This window comes from Cnephaeus nilssonii (assembly GCF_951640355.1).
Source record: "Cnephaeus nilssonii genome assembly, chromosome: 21".
Classification (NCBI taxonomy): domain Eukaryota; kingdom Metazoa; phylum Chordata; class Mammalia; order Chiroptera; family Vespertilionidae; genus Cnephaeus; species Cnephaeus nilssonii.
In genome coordinates, this window is record NC_137092.1 from 14,037,670 (window position 1) to 14,059,499 (window position 21,830).

The 21,830-nt window shown below is 48.8% G+C and overlaps 2 protein-coding genes across 4 annotated transcripts in view; both read right to left on the reverse strand.

Annotated features, from left to right (window-relative positions):
• Window positions 1–841: 841 nt before the first annotated feature.
• On the reverse strand, window positions 842–10,068 carry PLEKHO1 (pleckstrin homology domain containing O1). Its single transcript, XM_079761495.1, has 6 exons — window positions 9,742–10,068; window positions 8,980–9,126; window positions 4,359–4,499; window positions 3,213–3,317; window positions 2,741–2,842; window positions 842–1,666 (listed from the first exon to the last, which is right to left on the reverse strand). Exons 1-6 carry the CDS (start codon window positions 9,769–9,771, stop codon window positions 962–964), a joined length of 1,230 nt encoding a protein of 409 aa, XP_079617621.1. The 5' UTR covers window positions 9,772–10,068; the 3' UTR covers window positions 842–961.
• A 3,716-nt stretch (window positions 10,069–13,784) lies between these two features.
• Window positions 13,785–21,830, reverse strand: part of VPS45 (vacuolar protein sorting 45 homolog) — a 43,960-nt gene continuing 35,914 nt past the window's right edge. The window contains exon 15 of one of the 3 annotated variants that reach the window (XM_079761767.1): window positions 13,785–14,414. In XM_079761767.1, coding sequence (XP_079617893.1) covers window positions 14,327–14,414 — 88 coding nt within the window. In that variant the 3' untranslated portion in view covers window positions 13,785–14,326. Of the gene's footprint in view, window positions 14,437–16,121; window positions 19,582–21,830 lie in introns of those variants that run through there. The other 2 variants (XM_079761769.1, XM_079761768.1) reach the window with 2 other exon arrangements.

Sequence of the window (21,830 nt, forward strand, 5' to 3'; positions counted from 1 at the left end):
ACTAAACCTGATCTTAGAAACTTCAGAGGAAAGCAGCAAACAGAATGAAATGAGCTGTGGAGGACCTGCCATAGGGAAGCACGCAAGGGAACCTAGTTGGGAGGCGTGAGCACGGAGACGTTTCTCTAAAGCTGGGGCTTGGTTGGTGTTGGGAGGGAGGTTTAAGGAAGGAGGGGGAGGCTACAGGAAACCTCGCTCGGCCGAAAGAGGAACCTGGGCACATGTTCGGTTTTCCCCTTCATCCAACCTAGCTTGCATCACAAATCAGTTTCATTCTTAGTTTGGCTCTTCGACTGAGGTCAGCTGTCCCTAGTTCCTCTCTGCTAGGACCCTCTAGTCCAATGACCAAACCCATCCCACCAGCCACTGTGTCTCTGAATCGGTGTGGGGAAGGGTTGTGGGAGGCAGGCAGGCAGGCAGCTCAGTCTCAATCGGGGCTCGCTGGGAGTGAGAAGCCAGTGTCTGACAGGGAGGATTTTAATCCCCCAATCCTCTCAGGCCTGGGAGAAGTTTCACTTCTGTGTGCGTGGACCAGGGGCTCTGGCTTCCACATCCCTGGAGCTAGAGCTGGGCAGCTAAAATTTCACCCTCAGATTGAAAACTTGGGGCCCGCCCTCCAACGTAAAGCCTATACAAAGCATATTGCCCACTCTGTCTCAGAGGGTGGCATGTGAAATGGTCAGACTGTGCCTTTGCCGCCCTTCTCTCTCTTCCTCTGGGCAAAGCTTCCTAATACTGCCACAGGGGTCACCCCTCCTCAAATCTGAGAGGGGGTAAGGAAGGGAAGGGGGTTGGGAAAGGAAGGTTGCAGGAGGGTCGGGCATCAGCAAGAGCAACAAGTTTGATTGTGTTTTTGTTTTCTTTTTTTAACTGAGGTAAATAAAAAAGCTTTATCCTGCAACACTTAGAGATCAGAGTCTGTGGCCCCACCCTCCCAAGTTCCAGACCCTGTCCCCTTCCTTCACATGAGGCTCTTCCGGTACTGACTGTGCTGGGCGGTCTGTCTGAGGTGGGAGTCGGGGGTCTGCAGGTCCATCTGTCTGTAGAGGTCCCTCAGCTCCCTGACCTCCTGCAGCACCCTCTTCGCCTGGCTCCAATTCGAAGACGCCTCTCCCAGCAGCCGCTCCGTCTTCAGCAGCAGCTGCTCTGACTCAGAATCGGGAGGAGACCGAGGGGGGTCCTTGGCCTTTCGCTTCCCGTCTCCCAGTCCCTGAACCTCTGCCAGCAGCTCCTGAGTCTTCTCCAGTTTCCTTGCTACCAGGTCCTGGATCCGGGACAGCTGCCCCGGGTGCGGGGGGGTGCGGGGTGGGGGCTCCTCGGCCCGCAGTTGGAGGGTGCAGGCTGGGGCAGTGTCCCGCTGAGACAGGATCTCCTCCAAGGAGGCACAGCGGCCTTTCTCTGTGGGGGTCAGCTTCTTAGGTGCCTGGGGGGTGTAGGTGGCCCCCTTGCCTGGCTTTTCCCAAGGCCGAGGGAGGCCGCTTGCCCGGTCTGAGGAGGGCTGGATCCGGTCTGAGTCCGCTCTCCGCCGGCTGCCTGCGAGCTGGGCCACTGACTTGTCCAGGTCGACCCGGAAGCTCTCAGCACAAGAGGTCGGTTCCTCAGGGGAGGGGTCTTCCTCCTGGATCAGGTCCAAGGTCAGCATCCCATCTGAGGTAGAGGTCGAAGCCTGGAGAGGGAGAGGCGGGGAGGGTGGGGTAAGCCATCGTCGGTGGGCATTGCAGGAGCGGCTGTCCGCGAGATGCAAGCTGTGCCCGCGTCCCTGCTCAGCAGCTCCCGATGAGAAGCCCTCCTTCCCGGCTGAGCCCTCTGACTGCTCCTTCCTATTTCTGATACCGACTTGGACTTCCTTCTTTTACTTTTCTGTGATTAAAAGTAATTTCGCAGGCGTGTTTCCCACATTCTCCACTTTGCTCAGAGCTTCCTGAAGAGTGTCGTTTTCCTCTACATTGTGGACTCTAAGCATCGCACTGGGTTTACACTCACAGGATGCTCCACACAGCACAGTACCTGCATCCTCTGAGCCACCCCCCCACCTCTCTGCTACTGGAACTCAGAACCCCTTGCCTTCCAACCAAACTTGTTCTCCTGTCTCTAGAATACTCTAATTAAAAAAAAGTGCTAAGGGTAGTCAGTGCCTCAGCTGCATGGATACAGATGTGGTTTCACACATGGCAGCCCTTTACGGCAGGCGATTACCGCCCCACTTTACAGGTGGGGACACGCAGCTTCTGGGAACCAGAGAGTGAACTAATTTGCAAAGCTGGGTTCCCACCCGGGTCTGACTCCAGAGCCTAGCCTACATTCCGTCTACCTGACTGCCCCTCCTCCTAGACGGAGAGAGAAGCACCACTTTGTATGTTACGGGGTGTGTGTGTGTGTGTGTGTGTGTGTGTGTGTGTGTGTGTGTTACTGTGATCCTTCCTCCTCTGAGCCTGGGGAACGTAACGCTGTTACCGGTCAGGACAGCTGCCACCAGATAGTAGCTTATCCTGCCTTTGTCACTTTCCCCCAAAGGATGATGAGTTTATTGAGGACAAGGACTTAGAACTCACAGTAGGTGCTGAACAAACATTTCTGAACTGGAGGAATCAGGCAGGGCGGGTGGGCAGAGGGACTTCCCAGCCTTTGACCTTGGCATCACAAATGCCTCCCGTGGGATCTCTGAGCTACAGTCCTATCTAAGATGGACTGACGTGGAATTGGCCCTGCGGCAATTTGTACTTTCTGACGTCTTACATACCACGGCCATTAGGTGTCCCCGAGTTGGTGGGCGGCGGGAGTGTTGGATTTTTGCCCTGTCTCGAGTGGGGTGGGCGAGATAGCTGTCCTCTTCAACCGTGACCTGAAGAGAAGCACTGTGAGGCTATGACTGCTCCTCAGAGACTCTGTCCCAACCCCGCATCCCCTGAGGCCTAAACATGCCTGGGCTCGGAAAGAAACCTACCCCTGAACTGCTTCTGAGCAAGTCCAAGGGCGAGGCTTACTGGCTAGGAGGGGGCTCCTCAAGCTAGCCCAAGGCTGGCCCCGGCCTCACAGAGCAGGGGAGGGGAATGAGCAGAAAAGACGGAGAGGGTAGAAAGAGAAAAAGGGGTTTTGAAAGGGAGCTGGTGAGGGAGCAAGTGAACGGGGGCCGCACCCTAACCTTCCCTCTTTAGTGAGCCCCAGCAGCTCCCCCCGCCCCGGCGCCCCTCTCCCCACAATGAGCCTCTGACCTCATCCAGGATGCGGTTCTTGGCCCGGGTGATAGCAGAGTTGAGGGCATTAATCCACGATTCCTTCTCTTCTGGACTCACTGCCAGGAAGATCAGGTTGGGTGCCTGTGAGGGGAAGAGTCTTGTTTCAGCCAGGGTTTGAGAGCTGGTGTCTCGCCTTGACAGTGAAGAAATAAGAAATTATAATCTCACTCTCTGAGACCCAGCTCCTGGAAGGAGAGATTCTGCTTCCAGAGTCATCCATGACTTAAAGAAACCAGCCTCTATTCCTGCAAATGCCACAGCCTGCAAGTTGTTTTAGAAATGACCAAAGAAGAGCTGAGGTTTGGCTCAGTGGCTGGAGCGTTGGCCTGCGGACCCAAGGGTCCCAGGTTCGATTCTGGTCAAGGGCATGTACCCAGTGGGGAGTGTGCAGGAGGCGGCTGATCGATGTTTCTAACTCTCTATTCCTCTACCTTTCTCTCTGTAAAAAAGCAATATATATATATATATATATATATATATATGAAGAAGAGCTGAGAAGGGTCTTGGATATTAATGTGGTACTGGAAATAACGCGAGGAGGTTTGCTGAAGGACAGTGCTAAAATAAAGGTTTTTAACTGTTTGAAGAAATAGAATGCGACAGGAATGGCTTGCCTTAGCCAGGAGAAATTAGATTCAGAAATTCAACCACGTATCAGGATACAGGGAAAAGTGATTTTCTCCCAAGCAATGCGCGTGTGTGCCTGCGTATGTGCGTATGCAAGGGAGAGGGAGGCAGGGGTGTGCGTGCGTGCGTGCGTGCGTGCGTGCGTGCGTGCATGGGTATGCGAGGGAGGGGAGGAGGCAGAGAGAGAAGGACAATGACCTTTGTTTGAAGGCTGGCTTGCCTGGAGGGCAGGAAATGGCCATAGCATTCTCAGGCTAAATAATAAAAGCTGGCAGGAGAGCAGAAATCCAGGGCCTCTGAGCCAGGAGGCTGAGGGAGGGATCCTGGAGGGACAGGTGTTCTCCCCGGCCCCCCTCCCAGGCCCTGACCTCATCCCAGATGCGATCCTTGGCCCTGGGTGATAGCCGGCTTGAGGGCAGGGCTGTAATGCGTCAAAAGTGTGGGAACCCTGACCTGGTCAGAGTTCCTGTGGCCGAGGCGCAGGAAAAAACATACCGTGTTGCCGGGCTGTTTGGAGTGGGCAAGAGTGAACTTGCTATGATTTTTCTTGCTCCTGCTCTTGGATTTCCGGAGCTCTTCACACTTCTCATAGTCACTCAGGTCAAACACCTCCTGGATATTTTTCTCATCTTTCACCTAGGGGAGGGTTGGAAGTGAGGTGATGAGGATAGAATTACTTAGTCTCTGCCCCCCAGTTGTTAGTTTAGATCCGTCTTGGGGACAGAGGAAGCCTGAGAGGGAGGGATGACAGGACAGTAAAGGCCTATCCCACCCAAGGCCCACAAAGGCCGACAGTGGGGGACAGCGCTGGGCAGCCAAGTCCTGACTCCTCCTCCCGACTGTCCTCTGCCAAGCACCCCGGTATGACACCCTTGTCCATGACTCCCACTTTGTCCTTCCTTCAGAGGACAGGCTTACACAGCTACCAGGTTAATCCTGTCATCCCAAAGGAAGCAAGACCCCGACAGCCCTGGCTTGTCCAGAGGGAGGAGATGAAGGCAGGGCCTATGTCAGGGGGTGTCTGGAGGCCACGAAGGGCTGCCTCTGGCCTCCCCATCTCATGTTTATGTTGTCCTGTTGTCGCTTTCTCACCCTACGTGGCTCATTCCCCGACATATGCTATTAGAGAGAGTCATCTCCCTCCTTCATTTCAGGAGTTTCCTTCAGTTTGTTCAGGGAAGCTGAAAAATACACGTGTGGCTCCCAACCCTCCTTCCACCCCTCACGGTGTTGTGCCGGCCCAACCTAGCTCTTCAGGCTTGAAAAGCCATTCCAATCCGCCGCCTCTCTCCAGGCCGAGCTGCACTCATACTCTCCCGGGAGGACTGAATTCCAGACTTGGAAGTAAGTATTCTGCCATCTCCTTCCATGATTGCAGTTTGAGAGCCCGAGTCCCCGTTCTGCCAGGAAGTTCTTCCTTGCGTCTAAACTTAGCCTTTCCTGCTTGCAGTATCTGTCTTGCACCCTGGTTCTACCCTTCGCAGATCCATCCAGCAGTTGGCTCTTAACTCTCTTGCGAAACGTCTGACCAGAGGCCACAATTCTATCTACATCCTCCAACCCCAACCAGCATTTTCCGAGTTCCACAAGGCAAATTCCATTAGCATTTCCTCCTTTTTAAACCTCTCAGAGTTTGTTCCTCCTGCCCCCCGAGGTGTTTCCCACAGTCCTGGGATCCAGAAGCTGTGGCTCAGGGGCTGCTTGGGCTTGTGAGAGGAGAGGAGACATCGTTCCTGGCCCAGAGGAAGCAACCTGTGGTTAGAAAACCCATCCACCCTCTGCTGCCTGAGTCTGGGGTCGGCAGACCCTGGCAACGAGCTGGTCCTGTTTTTCTGGGAAGAAATAAAACTAAACAAACAGACAAAAGTAGCTGCCTCTCTTCCTTGGGAGACATCCACTCGCCTTGTCTGGAACTATTGCACAAGAGTCTCCACTTGTCAAGCTCCGAAACAGGAATGTGTGTGTGGCAGTGACTTGATCTATCCTCCTGGTTCTCAACAGCCTTGAAGTAGGGAAGCGGTTCTCTCTTCTACCCCCAGCCCATCTCTGGTCTTGCACCTGCCCATCCTTCTGACTTGCCGCTGGACCCAGGGGGCTGACGTAGGTGACAAGGGCCGATCACACAGCCCAGTCAGGTGAATGGCTGCTCGCACACCCACTCTGTTTCTACTTGGCTCCTCCAGGGCTCCCCCTTTTCTAGGGCGCCCTGGCTTTGAGCTGGGAAGGGATCAGAGGCCTTGAAGGATTATGGGTAGATGTACACAAGATGCTGGCAAGGAGCATCCAAGAACAATTCCCAGAAACATGGGCAGGGATGTGGGATAAAGCATCACTCCTTTTCTCCCCGCCTTCCTCAGGGTTGAGACTATCAGCAGCGGCCAGAAATCTTGGAGAGGAAAGTGCTGGGTGTGTGTGTGTAGCCAGGGGAAGAGAGTTACTTGTTCTGTTTTCCTTAGGGGAAGGAAGGGAAGGGAAGGTAAGGGAAGGGAAGGGAAAGGAGGGGGTATTCTGGCTTGGACACAGTTGCTAAGGAGCTCTGGGGGGCAGGAGACACATTGACAGAGGTGAGCACCTGGTAGGGCGGGGAGGGGTAGGAGATGCTGATGCAAATATTAGGACAAGTATATTCCAGTCCCGGGAAGAGGGACAGCTCCCAGACCCCTGTTCTCCACCATACTGTTTCTCCCCCTCTCCAATTCCCAAAGTCTCACTGATAACTACCCATCTCCCAAACTTAACCCTTCCTTCCCTGGACTCTTTGTCCTTGGCCCACAGAAAGGGGTTTTCCCGTGCTTGCCAAAAAAGATGCCCTGAACAGAATTTCCTCTACCAGGAGGTCTCTCTAAGGTCTAGTTTCTGCTCCTGTACAGCAGCCCCTTTGACTGAACATGAGGGGGAAAATTTAACAACAAATATAGAAGGATTTCTTTGATGGAGACAGTTGTGGGACTCTCTGCCTTTATATGGGAAGAACCAAAAAAGACTTGCAAATTCTAGGGGAGGGAGAGAGGAGTTTTCTTACGTTAACACGTAACTTACAAACATTATATACTTTGCATTTCTTTTTAAAACTCTTGAATCTACTGGCTCTGGAGCTTTTGGGAAGTGGACAGAATAAAGCCTGGAGTCCTCTGGCCGTTTCACCTTTAATCTAGCCCACTGTAGCACGGACACTGGCTCCAAAGAAGAATACCAATAGCCTTGTTCTCTCTTTTCCTAGGCCCTTCTCAGTAGGGGGCAGTTGGCCCCATGACCAGTCAGATGCTCCTGACTCACAGGACACCACACATCCTAGGCTGAGGTCATTCCATCCTTTCCCATCACTGTACCCCTTCCTCCAAAAACAAGGCTCACCCATGTTCTTTCACCCCCTGACTTTGTTCTTTGGACAAATACAATCGAGAAAAACATCTACCCTCCCCTGTTCTCAGGTTCTCTGACGTGTGGGAAGCCCGACCTGATGGCTCACTCCCGTTTCCTGCCATTATGCAGTTCGGGGGAGACAGGAGATACACTTTGACACTTGCTTTTTTTTTTTAAACTGGAAAGCCAGCTAAATTGTGTAATAACTTTCTGTAGGACAGGAGTTGGGTGGAGGGGACCCTTAAAAATAAGTTCTCTTGCCTGGCTGGTGTGGGTCAGTGGTTGTGAGCATGACCAGGAGGTCACGGTTCGATTCCCTGTCCGGCACATGCCTGGGTTATGGGCTTGATCCCCAGTGTGGCGCGTGTAGGAGGCAGTCGATCAATGTTTCTCTCTCATCATTGATGCTTCTCTCTCCCCCTCTCCCTCTGAAATCAATAAAAATATTTTTAAAAAATCCTCTTGTCAAAGTCTTCTCGCACCTCACTCTCTCGCCAAGTTCCCAGCTTACTGTCAGCAGCAGGGTGAGACACCCAAAGAGGGATGTTTGACCCCGGCACCCCTCCTTTCCTCCCTAGTTGTCTCAGTGGATGTGCTGTTCGGATGCATCTCTCTACGGGACCGTGTGTGGGTCCGTTTCAATACCATAAAAGGATTTATTTACCTAAATATGGTCGACTGCAGAAAGCAGAAGAGGTTAGACCTCAGGGAGGACTTCCCAGTTGGGCCTGCTGAGGGAACACACATCGGGGGAGGAAGGTCCATCCTGCCCCGGGAGCCCAGGGCAGGCTCCCAGGCTGTGCTGACACAGCCGCGGAGGCAGGGACCCGGGTGCCTTCTAGCCTGCGGAAGGGCATTTTAGTTTCTCAACAGGACTTCATGTTATTAATCCCAAGAACAAGAGAGAAAAGGGACAAGAGTCTGGACTCATTGGTCTTGGCTCAGGTGCTTACCCAATGTGGACTGTGGTTTACATTTCAACTGGAGTTCATAGCTACATTCGTCTCCCTTCTGATACAAATGGGGGGGGGGGGGGGGGAAGAGGGCTGGAAGAGGGTGAAGAATGAATTCCTTGCTTCTTTTTAAAATTTATTTATTTATTTTTTTTAGTGGAATTGGGGGTAGGAGGGGGAAACCTCGCTGTTCATTGGTCTGGTTCATTGGCTTCAACAGAAATAACGGTTTGCCACTCACAAACGCTCCACCTCCATCGCCTAAGACTGACCCTGGGCTGTGCGTGCGTTTCTGTGATTCCCGGCAGCTGTGCTGCTGCTCTGACCTGCGTATGTTCCTGCTACAGGCAGGAAGGGGGGGGGGGGGCAGCTGGGCTGGGGGGGGAGCGACAGGAAGGGGTGGCGGATATGCTGCTGTTCGCAGAGCGTTTGTTTCAGGAGCGAGAGCAGAGAGAAACGCCCCCACTTCAGCCAGAGACCAGGACAGGGCAGGGGACACCGGGGACACTGAGAACTCTCGGAACATCTGGGGATATCATCGTGGTCAGAAAGACACTCATTCGCCAAGAAAAATCATTAAAGAAGATGCACTCTCAACTTCTCACTCAGGTCTTCTCACTAAATTCAGGGTGACCTTTCCCAGCAGATATCAGTGGTAGGGAGCGCTGAACTTGCTTTTGGAGCAAAGTGGGGGGCCAGGTAAACCTGGGAAATGAGAGGCAGATAACCCACCCCCCCGCCCCCCGGAGACAAGGTGGGGAACAGGAGAAGACAGGGAGTTGGAGGCTAAGGGCACCCACCTCCTTCTCGGAGATGTAGAGCTGGTCCCCTCTCAGCACCACATAGCGGTTTTTCCAAATCTCCCTGAAAATGCCTTTCCCGCAGAATTTCCGGACCCAGCCGACCTTCTCGGGCAGCGCAGACTGGTGGTTTCCATCCTGAGGCCCCTGCCCCGGGGCAAGAGAGGAGGGGGCAGTTAGGGGAGCACCGCTTTTTCCGCCTCTCCACTCGGAGCCTCGAGACCCTTCTTTCGGGGGGCCGCCCCGCGGAGGCTGGAGTCGCGGACCGGCGTCCGCTCCCCACTTCCTCGGAGGTTCTCACTCCGAGGGACTCTCCCCACCGCTCTCCTCCGCGTCCCCCACATAGACAGCTGCAGCCGCAGCGGGAGAGGGGCCTGGGCCGAGGTGGCCTCCGGTCGCCACGGGTCCCGCCCCCTCCCCCAGCCTGTGCTCGCGGCGCCGATTAACGGCGTTTTATTTAATTTCTCATTGTCTCCTCGCCGCCGCCGCCGCCGAGCCCGTGCACCCTGCAGCCGGCCCCAGGGGACGCGGGCTGGGGTCGGGCGCCTCGCCAAGGGACACCCCCACCCAAGTAAACAAACAAAAGCCCCCTCCCCCGGGGGCTCCGGGCGGGCGCGGGGCGCGGGCACCGCGGGGCCGGGGCCCGGGGTCCTGGGGCCGGCGGCGGGCGGGGGCTCACGCCGAGCGCGCGGCCGCTCGCAGCCCCCACGGGCCGGGGTCCCCAGAGCTCCAAGTCGGGCCGGGGCCGGCGGGCGCACTCACCCTCTTGGAGGAATTGTTCTTCTTCATCATTCCGGGGGTGCGGGCCCGGGGGCTGGGACCTGGGGCCTCTTCCCGGGGAGGGTGGCGGAGATGCCCCCGGCGCCGCCGCCGCTCCGCCCTCCCTCCCCCTGGCGGACTCGCCTCCTTTGTAGCTCCGGTTACACTCGGGGCCGGCCTCCCCGCTCGCTCACACACACGCGCACGCCCGCTCCCCGCCCCTCGGCGCCCTCCATCCCGCCGCCCACGCGGCCCGGGTCCCCGAGCTCCCGCCCGGCCCCGCCGCTCCCCCGGCCCCGCGCGCGGTGGTCGGCCCGGCCCGCGCCCCGCGGTTCCCTCCAGCGGCCGCTGACGTTGCGAGTTCAAAATAAAGGGCGAATCGCGGAGCCCGAGCCGGTGCGCTCCCCCGCCCCCCCCCCGCCTCCCTTTGTTTCTGACTCACTGAGGGTGAGGAAGGCAGACCCAAACCCCGCCGGGGACCCAGACTCAGACGGAGGGACAGCGAGAGGTGGGGCCGGGACAGACAGACAGACAGACCCGGCGGACCTGGCGAGGGAGACGGGGAGGCGGATGGGGCGGATAATAGAGACGGAGGGGTGTGTGGAGACGCGGATAACCCAGATCCGGACCGTCTCCCTCCCAACCCCAAACAAAAACAAGCGCTCCAGCTGGGAGGGCGCGTCCCCCGCAGCTGGCGCCCGGAAGTCACACTCCCCAGGTGGTGGAGAGAGTGGCCTGGGCAGGTCAGACGGTGGGGAAAAGTTTGATGCTTCGGAGGGTATCCGTGTGGAGGGGCCCGCTGTGGGAGAGAGTTAATATTAATATACTCTTCTGCCAGTTTGCAAAGCGGCAGGCCTTCCTTGAGCCTGTTATTCAGAAGAATAACCCTGAGTATGTTATGATCTCCATTGCACACGGAGAAGTGAGACCCAGAGTGGCTGAGCGATTTGCAGACACACACTGTGAGTGCTGGGAGGAATAGAACTCTTGTCTCTAAAGCGTAATCCGTTGTGCCCGATGGCTTTAACTGGACCCGCGTCTCTCTCCCTGCTGCACCCACATGGAAAAATCCCATCCGGTCTACCTGATTGGAGGGAAGGGCTCCATGCCCACAGGATGCCCCCTGACTGGGAATCCCTCCTTCATCCGATTTGCCTCGGAGCCGACAGACCAACTTCTTAGTAACTTCATTGTTTTCCCAGTACCTGGTTAATGGGGAGAGGGAGCCAGGAAACCTAGGTTTGGGTACTGGTTTCATCACTGCTCTGAGGCCTCTGGGCAAAGTAGCTGAATTTCTTTAGGCCTCAGTTCCTCCACATATTAAATAGTGAGGGATGAAATGCTATTTCCGTCAACAAGGAAAGCCAGGACAATATATGAGATGACCTGTGGAAGTCCTTTGAACATAGAAGTATTGCCCTCTAGGCTTGTTATTGAATAACAGTAAGCTAACCAACACATCGCCTGGCATATGGTAGGTGCACAATAACCACAAAAATGAAGACCAATTCCTGGCACAGAGGAGAGGGGGGAAAGGAAGAACGCTTTACCCAGACGTGTCTCAAGATAAAAGTGTTGGCCAAGTTTGTGGTTTGAGAAGTGGATAGGTGTTGGCTTTTTTTGGTATCTGTCAAATTAAGGAGGGGGCTTCTCTCTTTTCCCAATACTCCCTTACCCCCTAATCCAATAATATCCCCTTTAACTGCTTTTCATGTACCATACTAATTAATTCCTCTATATTAGACTGGTATAGTGCTCTTATATGTTATTTCTTTAAATATTTAGTGCTACCTTGTGAGGTATATGGAACAAATAAGGGCATGCAAATCAACTGACTCACTACACAGTAAGGTACTGGCTAAATGGGTTAAAATCCAATCTGTTTAGGTTTTGTACACACACCTCTTTCCTTCCCACCATCCTTTCCCCCTTCCCATCATCTCTTTCCCACCTTCTATTTTACAAAGTGACTTTGAAAGAATGGGGAAGTCCAGGAGAACATCATAAATGAAGCAGCAAAATACCCCAGTGATCTGGTGAGAAAATGAACCTGCATGATCTTTGGAGGGCTTGGATCTAAGTGGTTTGGATTTAGAGTTTCAATAGATTCTGGTTTATGGGGGAAAGTAATTCATGACTTGCCCTATCTTCTTATTTGCTGTCATTTTGGTCAACTAATATTTGAGTGCTCCTATCTGTGAGGTCCTAGGGTCCTGGTATGCTGCATAAGACAGGAGCGGGAGCTTTGTGGAACATCAGCCAGAGAGAGGGACGGCTGAAATATCAAAACCCTCCCAAGTAATTTTCAGATTCCAGAACAGATGCATGTGGGCTGGAGAGCCTTCCCTGCCTATCTGCTCCTTAAGATGTTACATAAATCTGCTCGCACACTCTCTCTCTCTCTCTTTCTCTCTCTCTCTCTCTCTCTCCCTCTCCTTCCCTCCCTCCCTCTTTCTTTCATTAACCTGCATTGCTGCACTGCCTCATTATTCTGCCCCTACCTTCCCTTACTCTGTGTCCCTTTGTCCTGTTACTCATCCCTCTTTCCATACTCCATACTCTTCTCTGAACTGTTCTTCAAGCTGACTTCTCTCTCACCTCATAGCACCTGAATTGGGATCTATGAATTGCGACTGTTTCCAAAGACCAATTCTTAAGAGAGAAATTTCAGAGTAAGAATTTCTGGGTTCCTTTACACATATTCATAGCATCGTCTCCTCAGTGAGCTCAACTCTACCACACACACAGATCACAAAAATAACTCAAGCCAGTTTCTCTTCAGTGGAGATAAGATACTGCGAGGACTTGCGATGGGGTTACCTCCCTAACTGCATCGCCATGGATAAGACACAACTGCCAGTAGCTTTATTCTTCAACTGACTATTTTATGAGTAACTCCACATGAGGGAGGGAGAAGGGAGCTATCAGAGATAAGGACTTGTGGATTGCTGCCTGCAAGTTTACTGACAGGAACTATTATCAAAACATTTGTTTAGATAAAAACAAGTACCTTGGCTTTTGTAGAATAAATGGGACATAGGGGTTTTGACTATGGAAGAGAGCTCATTTTAAAAGCATATAAGACCTTACCGGGCCAGTGTGGCTCAATGGTTGAGCATCAACCTCAGAACCAGGAGATGACGGTTTGATTCCCGATTCCCCATCAGAGCACATGCCTGGGTTGCTGCCTCGATCCCCGGTAGGGGGTGTAGAGGAGGCAACCAACCAATGATTCTCTCTCATCATTGATGTTTCTATCTTCCTTCCTCTCTGAAATCAAGAAAAAATATATTTTAAAAAAGCATGAAGAATTTTTTAAAAGTATCTAAATAAACTGCAACAACAAAAAAACAATTTAGATCTTAGCTCTTAGCTATAATATGGATTTAAAACAAACGCCTAGGGCTTCACATCAGTGTAAGGTAAAGAAACGGCTAATTAGTGCCGTGGGGGGGTTGTCAATCATTTTGTGTGGTGGTTTTGAACCCCCAATTTTGAGAAAGAATCAATTGTATCTACTATTATTAATTTCATTTAGTGTTTAGATGCTCTAAGTGCTTTATATGTATTATCTCACCTCATCTAATCCTTACAATCCTACGAGGAAGGTACTTTATTACCCCTGTTTTATATACACGGAAACTAAGCCACAGACTAAATGACATTCCCAAAGCCACATTACTGTGAATCAGATTTGAGTGCTGGCTATCTATCTGATGCTTGGGGATGCTTATCAAATAAAGGAAAGGTAAAAAATATAAAAGACTTCCAGAGAACCAGGGAGGGATTATGCTGTGGTATTTTTGCTGTGGTTTGAGGATGCCATAATTTCCTGGCATTAATAGCATCATGTTCCATTGCTTTCAGGAGAAGTGAAATTGACACCAGAATTTCTTATTTGCCTTGACACACTTTAAATATGCTTTGTGTAGAGGCAGCGCCTCCTCCATGTTTGGTGTAAAGCGAGCTCATGCCGTATCTTATGAATTCCCATACATAGTTATTAACCCCAAAGAAACAAAAACAAATCACTTGTATCTTTTCACAAAATGGCTTTTTATTGCAGTCACACATGGTTTCTCAGTGCCACAGAAAATTGCAATGTAGGGACAATTTTTGGATGGCTCTCTACAGAAACATGATGAGTTTTCAGAAATGACTTGTGCAGGAATGTGGTTAATGAAAAATAAAAGGGGTCAAGAGGAGAGAGAGTGTGCAGTGTGTACACCAAATGATTACTTCTAAAAACTCCTCCAAGCTCTCACAACCCTTTTTGTCAAGTAAGATCCAACAAAATTCATCAGAAACAGAAGTGATTGTGCTATTAAATACAAGGAATACATTTATTTATTTGATAAAGAAACCATGAGAAAAATGGGCTGGGAAGGGCTCAGACTTATTCGTAACTCATCACTGGGAGTCTAGGTGTCTGTGCCAACAGTTCAGGGATCAGCAGGCTACCTGGAGATGCGTTATAAGAACAAGCACAGAACCCAAGGCTCTTCTCCGATGCTCCTGGTCAGTGCGAGAGCCTGCAGCGAGGCAAGAGGGGAAGCTGCGCCGTTCTCCTCGCCTCTCCATCACCGGCTCACCTTCTGCTTGCTGACCTGGAGGTAACTTGAGAGCTCTCCTTGCTTCGGCTGTGCAATCCAGAAGACAGAACTTCCTCTAGGAAACTGACCAGCAGGTTGGAGGTTACTCAAAGGAAAAAGGAAGGAAGCATCTCCCACCGTGCAGCCTACATCCATCCACGCCCAACCTCTCATTGTTCCCGGAACATGTCATGAGCTTTCATACCTTTATGCTTTTGCTCTTATTATATCCCATGTCCAAAACGATAGACTATCCTTCTCTGTTGGATGAAATCCTTATGATCCTTTAAGGCTGAGGAGCAAAAGGCACCATTTCTGTGAAACCTTTCCAAACTCCTTCATGCTGAACTAATCGTGCCCAAGATGATGATCACTTGGCCCTCGTGCTATGTTAACGCTGTATTAATATGAACGAGGTACTCTCCATATATTGTTAGCAAAATAGGGTGGGACTGTTGCTCCTTAGGGTGGAACTAAGACTCCGCTTGGGTCTCCGGGGCTTAACACAGCGGCTGACACCTAGTAGGTACTCAATAAAGGTATGCTGAAGAAATGAATTAAAATTGTTACCCATTGGCAAGAGAGCCTTCTTTATGCTACGAGTTTTGGGGCAGTATTTTTAAGTGTGTGGGATTCACTCTCAGGAGACAGATCTATGGCAGACAGAAGACTGGAGGAATGACCAGGTACCTTGTTATTATCATTGGTTTGTAGTCTTAAACCTGGAAGATTCTAAAAACAAAACAAAACAAAACAAAAAACCTGGAAGATTCTGACCTTAGAGGATTTAAATTCCAAACTCGTTTGCAAAAGAAAAACAATGGTGAAGCAGAGGGAAAGGAGTAGGAGCTAAAGTTATTTATTTCTCTACTGAATGCAGGCACCCCCTCTGGCCTGGCTTTTTGGCCAGTTGTACTAGAGGCTCTTGGAGATCAGAAAATGACTTTTCATGAGAATGAAACATACGTGCTGGGAAACACTGTAGGAATTTATTAGGTGATCCCTGCTTCACTTCAGACTCTGTGCAAGTCTAAGGAGAGGAGTAGCATTCCTGAAATCATACTTAAAGATCCTCCTCTGTGTATCAACAAGACCCCACATTCTTGACTGCAGAGAAAACATTATTTATATTTTCCAAGCCTAATTTTGTTTCCTAGGGCCATTGTAGCTTTTCAAAAAGTATCTATTTGGGGACTTTGATGAGTCACTGCAGAATGCTTTAACAATTACAGGCGATGAACATATTGCTTTCTGTACCCCAAATTTAGACTATGCTTAAAAACAACAACAAAAATGATTTTCTTTTCCAGGGTTGTTTTAAATAGTCTCACTTAAAAAACAAACTCAAAAATCCCCTTTTCCTGTCCTGGCCAGTGTGGCTCAGTTGGTTGGAGTGCCATCCGTGCACCGAGGGGTTATGGATTCAATTCTGGTCAGGGCACATACCTGGGTTGCAGGTTTTTTTTGTTTTGTTTTAATATATTTTATTGATTTTTTACAGAGAGGAAGAGAAAGGGATAGAGAGTTAGAAACATCGATGAGAGAGAAACATCGATCAGCTGCCTCCTGCACCCCCCCCACTGGGGATGTGCCCGCAACCAAGGTACATGCCCTTGACCGGAATCGAACCTGGGACCTTTCAGTCCGCAGGCCGACGCTCTATCCACTGAGCCAAACCGGTTTTGGCTGGGTTGCAGGTTTGATGTCCATTCGAGGCACATATAGGTGGCAATCAATATTTATTTATTTCTCTCCTCCTACCCTCCCACCCCTGTCCCGTCTCTCTCTCCCTTTCTCTCTTCCTCTCTCTCTAAAATCAATACAAATCTTTCTAAAAAAGGAAAGTCCTTTCTCCCGTAGAACTGTAATCCAATTCAGTTCCACTCAATTCAATTTAACAAGTGTTTCCTGAGCATCTGTTATGAAGTAGGCACTGAGCTAAGGTGGACGAATGAACACTTGTGGTTCCTTCCTTGAATGGGCTTTCAGTCCAAGACAGATTCACAACCACAATTCAGTGGGAGGCATGGTATAAACAGAGATGGACTAAGCTAACCTGGGGGACTAATGCGATCGCTTGTCTTCCCAACAAGATGGAAAGAAGGAAGGTGGGCAGACAAAAGCCCTGATTTTAAAAAGTCAACCTCAGAAAAAAGTCTTGCATCACACATGAAAAAACAAGTTTCACTTTTAAGTCTTTGTAAGGAACTAGAGACTAACACATATAGGAGTTTAAAATTTAATTACTAAAGTAATTGAGCTGAACAACTGTGTCCCTAAACAAAGCTATATGTTTTAACAAGACAAAATTATGTCTATTTCGTCCTCTTTTCCCCCCACCATATTCCACAGATAGGAATTACATATGAGTTTCTTATTTATTTTTTTTTGAGTTTCTTATTATACCGAAGATACCAAAGGAATCAAGACTCAAATCTGAAGAGTGCTGCAGTGAAGAAGAAAAGAAAAGTAGAATTTCTGAGAAGCAGGAAAGTAGAAAAAGACCTTCAGGAAAACAATGAGAAGAAAAACTCAAGATATTCGCTTTAATGGAGCAATGAAGCTTCTAATTACAACCAAATACTTAGCTAAAGATACTGGAATATGGGAGTGGGTGAGTGAAGGAGAGGATAAAACTTTTCATAACTTAAATACTGAAAACTCTCAATTTCCACTCCTTCCAGTTTTCAGAGCCACTTGGCGGACATCCCCCAAGGGATCCCAGACTGCAAGAGGGCGCAGGCCGGGCTGAGGGCCCCCCCACCAAATGTTGTGCACTGGGCCTCTAGTATAATAATCATAACACAACAATAATAATAACGGCGAACACATATCACTATATGTGAGGTACTGTTCTAATGAGATAGAAACTACCGCACTTTATGAAGAAATTGAGGCACAGAGAAGTCAAGGTCTTACATCTTGAAAGTGACAGAGTTGGGATTCAAACCCAGACAATATGGTTACAGACCTTTTCTCTCATTGTAATTCTTAAAAAATTTATTGGGGGTGACATTGGTTAATAAGATTATGTAAGTTTCAAGTGTACAATTCTATAATACATCAGTTTGTTCTCTTAAGCACAATGCTTACACTGCCTGTCTGTAGCATGTTAGGTGAAGAAAATGCTATGGAGACAATAAGGCAGGTTTGAGGGAGAGCTGAAGGTGTTGGTGGCGAGGAAGAGAGAAGAAGTGTCTCAAGGAAGGCCTCTGAGACACTGACATCTGAGCCAAGAGCTGAATGAGGCAACGGAGCACAATCTAGGGAAGAGCAAGTGCAAGGCCTGCATGTCCAGGGACAGAAAGGCGGCTGGTGTGGCTGGAGCGAAGTGAAGAAGGTGTTGGGTAGTAAGAGGTGAGATTTGACGTGTTAAGGAAGGAGATGGAGGGGAGTGTGAAGGGAATAGTCCAAGATTCCAAAAGTAGAAATGAGCAAAAGAGACAAAAAGGGAATAGCCAGTGAGGTCGGAGGGCCTGTGGAATATAGTTTCTGGAAACTAAGTGATGAAAGTGTTTCAAAATGCTTGATAGGTCAAGTAAAATAAGTACTAAAAGTTGACTCTGGTATTAGCCATGTGGAGATTCCTGGGGACCACAACGAGAACAATTTTGGGGAGCAGGGGGTGGTGGGGAAGTCTAAAATGAGTGGCTTAAGAGAAGAGGCGGGGTTTAAAAGAAATGTGGCCGTCCCCGCTGGGTGACTCAGTTGGTTGGAGCATTGTCCCATACACTAAAAATGTGGCCGGTTCCATTCCCAGTCAGGGCACATACCTAGGTTGTGGGTTTGATTCCCAGTGGGGTCCTGTACAGGAGGCAACCAATTGATGTTTCCTTCCCACGTTGACGTCTCTCTCTCTCCCCACCTTCTTCTCTCTCTAAAAATTGATAAACATATCCTTGGGTGAGGATTTAAAAAAATGTGGATCTAAGAGAATATGCAAGGAGGAATTAAAGACAGGGAGTATAAACAAATTCTGGAAGAATTTTGCTATAAAAGAGAATAGAAATGGTGCAGAATCTGGAAAGAGGAGGTTAATAGAGGAGTCCTCCCCCGCCCCATCAATAAGAAATGTACTTGTTTTTAAAAAATCCAAATGCTGGCACTGTCCAGAAAAATTTATATTGTTATAAAGTTGAACTGCTGAAAGTTGTTCACTGAAACATTTTGACTTGCATTAATGCTTTATATCCCCACATTTATATTTTAAAAATTCACACACAAATGAAAATGGAAAAACTGCCAATACTTGATTTCTGTCCCTTATTTTCCACTTGTGATAATATATATAGGTACCTTTTGACTCCATGGGGGCGGGGTGCGGGGTGGGCGGCGGAAATCAAACGTTCAGAACTACCATTAACAGGAAGAAGAGAAGAGAACTTGTTTTTAAAAAGAATGTTTCCCACCATAGTGGATTCTTAAGCTCGTGCTGCAGGTATGTGGCGTGCTAGCTGGATGCTTGGCCATAATTGCTACACGTTGGGCGTGGAGAGCACACAGGTTGTGTCTTCAAAAGGGCCAACCAGATAGGCCTCACTTGCCTCCTGCAGAGCACCAATCGCTGCGCTCTGGGAGCGCAGATCTGTTTCGAAGTCCTGAGCAATTTCTCACACCAGAGGCTGGAAGGGAAATTTGGAATCAGAAGTTCAATGGACTTCCGATAATGTCCAATTTCACGAAGCGCCACGGTACCAGGCCTGTAACGATGAGGTTTCTTCACCCCTCCAGTAGAGGGCGCACTCTTGCTAGCGGCTTTGGTAGTTGCTTCCCTGGTGTTTTACTACCAGTTTGCGGGCAGTCTGCTTTGTAGGAGCCATGCTGTAGAACCCTCTTTACTTACCCCCCTTCTCCTTGGACTGGAGCTTGGTGAGACAGAGGCGGTGCTGCCCTTAGAGTGCAACGGGGGCTGTGAACACCGTTAACAGAGGGGTTTTAAAGATGGGGGAGAAACAGCATGTTTCTATCCTTGTGTGAATGATCAGATAGAGGGAGAAAAACCGGTTCAGGAGAGAGGAGTAGGTTTGGAGTCACATTTTGGAGTGAGGGGATGGGATCTGGTGCTCAGGGGAAGGGCTGGGTTTAGCTGGAAGCTTTCATCCACTGTGACCCGACGGAAGGCAGAGAGTATTAGCGGAAGGGGGAGCTGTTGAAGTTCTCTTCTAATGGCTTCTCTTAATTAATGCACATCTTGAGTGGTACCTCCTTGATCTGTGTATCCTCAGTATAAACTAGATGTTGAGTTAAGTATCTGATGAATGAATACATGTATCAGATTATTTTTTAAGAGGTTAAGACCCCAGCTTAAGTGTCACCTAACTTTTCCTAAATATCTGACAGCAATTTTACCAGGAACAAGGGAAAAGGTTGGCATTCACCATCTATGTCTGAAAGTACTGGAGGCGGCTTTGGTAGAGAGATCATCCTGTTCCTCACTGGATTTCTACTTACTTCCCATTATTTCTCAAATATGTACCATTTCCTCCCTCCTGTCCTTAACTATGCTGTTTCCTCAGCCCTGACTGCTCTTTCTTCCTATGGAAACCCAACGTGAAGCATTTCCTGAGTGCTCTGGCAGAATTAATTATTTCTATTTAGGACACATTTTATTTAACTTGCATATATTAACACTGCTCAAATTTTTGCACCTAAAAACCCCCTAACAACAGAAGAGAGTGAATTTATTACTCTGAGGGTATAGTCCAAATGGGTTCACAGCTTACATCTTTCTTTGTGGTCTGGTATTTTGTTTTAAAAACATTTTTTTTAATAAAGGAAGCTTTTAAATTTTGAGATAAACACATTTTAAGGTACTTATCAGTTAAATTATTTAATTCTGTCCCTGAAAATCTCCCCAACTAATTGGGGAGAATGGATACTCCAAAAGATGTATCATGTTCATTTTGTGCCTGGATTAAGATATAAAACAGTTCCTTGATTATAAACAATTTCACTGAGGTTATTTTATCCTGTGACACTTTCACACAAACAATGTAACTGCCTATTAGGAAATGTAGCTGCTCTATCCCAGTTCCCACCTTAGTACTGGATGCCTGAAAAAACAAAAAGCAAAGCAAAACAAAACAAATACAGCCCTTGGCCTATTTCCTCTCCCACAAGAACAGGGGAAAAAAAGCAACCAATAGGATTCTGCATGTACCCAGCACTGTGCATATAACATTCATTGGGGTATCATGTGAGCAGAAAGGATTACCCTCATAGTCCACAGGGCAAAAGATTCATTCCTCGGGTATAAACTGCCTGTACTATTGGTTACACAGATGTCTGAAAGAAGATTATTGTCTGAGAATAAAAAGAGCTACAGATGTACTTTCTCACCCCTGAAAACATTTGAGACCATGTCAATTAGTCAGAGCAACCACAACTACAGGAATAGAATGGTAACCATCATAAAAAAAAAGTTCAAGAAACAAAGCCCCAAATAACCTAACTGTAGAAAGCCTTGGATGCCAATGATGCTACGCAAGTCTATGAATTATAGAGGCACTGACTCTGGGGGCCTTAAAGGGGAAGCTATAAGTGAGCACAAATGGAAATTGAGCTACTAAAAACTTTTCTCCTCACAGGTCATGAACGTCATCTGGCAACTGGACTATCTTCACAGCAAATTTTATCACTGCCCCAGTATATTCCTACTTAGGACACTGATATAATTCTGCTCCTGAATTATGTGAAAGTGAAGTATGGGTGATGACACAGGTACTGATGATGAATATCCAATCTTTTGTACTTTATTTCCCCAGATGTAATAATAATAGCAGCAGCGGCAGCAGCAAGTAGCCTTATTGAGTGCTTACCCTGTGCCAGATTCTCCTCTAAGCATTTTTTATATATTAACCATCCAAACATCACAATAGAAGCTATCATCACCTCCATTTTACAGAAAACCGAGGCACAGAAAAACTTGCCTAAGCTCATACACGTAGACACATGGCAAAACTGGAGCCCGTGCTCTGAGCTGCTATGCTGCACTGCCTCTTAAAAGACGAAAGAGTATCAAAAGGTGATTTATAAATAACAGGTCCTGTTCGAGCCCAGAAGCTCTCATGATAACCCGAGTGGAAGAGCACACGTCCTGAAGGACGCATCATTCCGTAGGGGAAGGTAATACAGTTTTGGCAGAGGAACGGCAACTCAGGGCTGTGCTAAGGGTAATGAACGCGATACTTTACTACGTAATAATCCCAGTGGCATCACATTGTCCACTTAAAAATCTGTAGAACATTTTTTGTGATCATAAAAAAAACATACGAATGTAGATAATGTAGGAAATAAAAAAGTAAATGAGTCACTTTTGTATCACTACACAGCACTTTTAAGCTTTTCCTTCCTTCCATTTTTAACTTTGTTTAACCCAACAAAACCTGAACAAAAATGCAAATGCTGTATTGGGTCTCACAGACCAAAAGGCATATCCTACAAACATTTTCCTAAAATGCAACGTTCTGGCTGCAAGAAACAGAAACCTATTTAAACCAG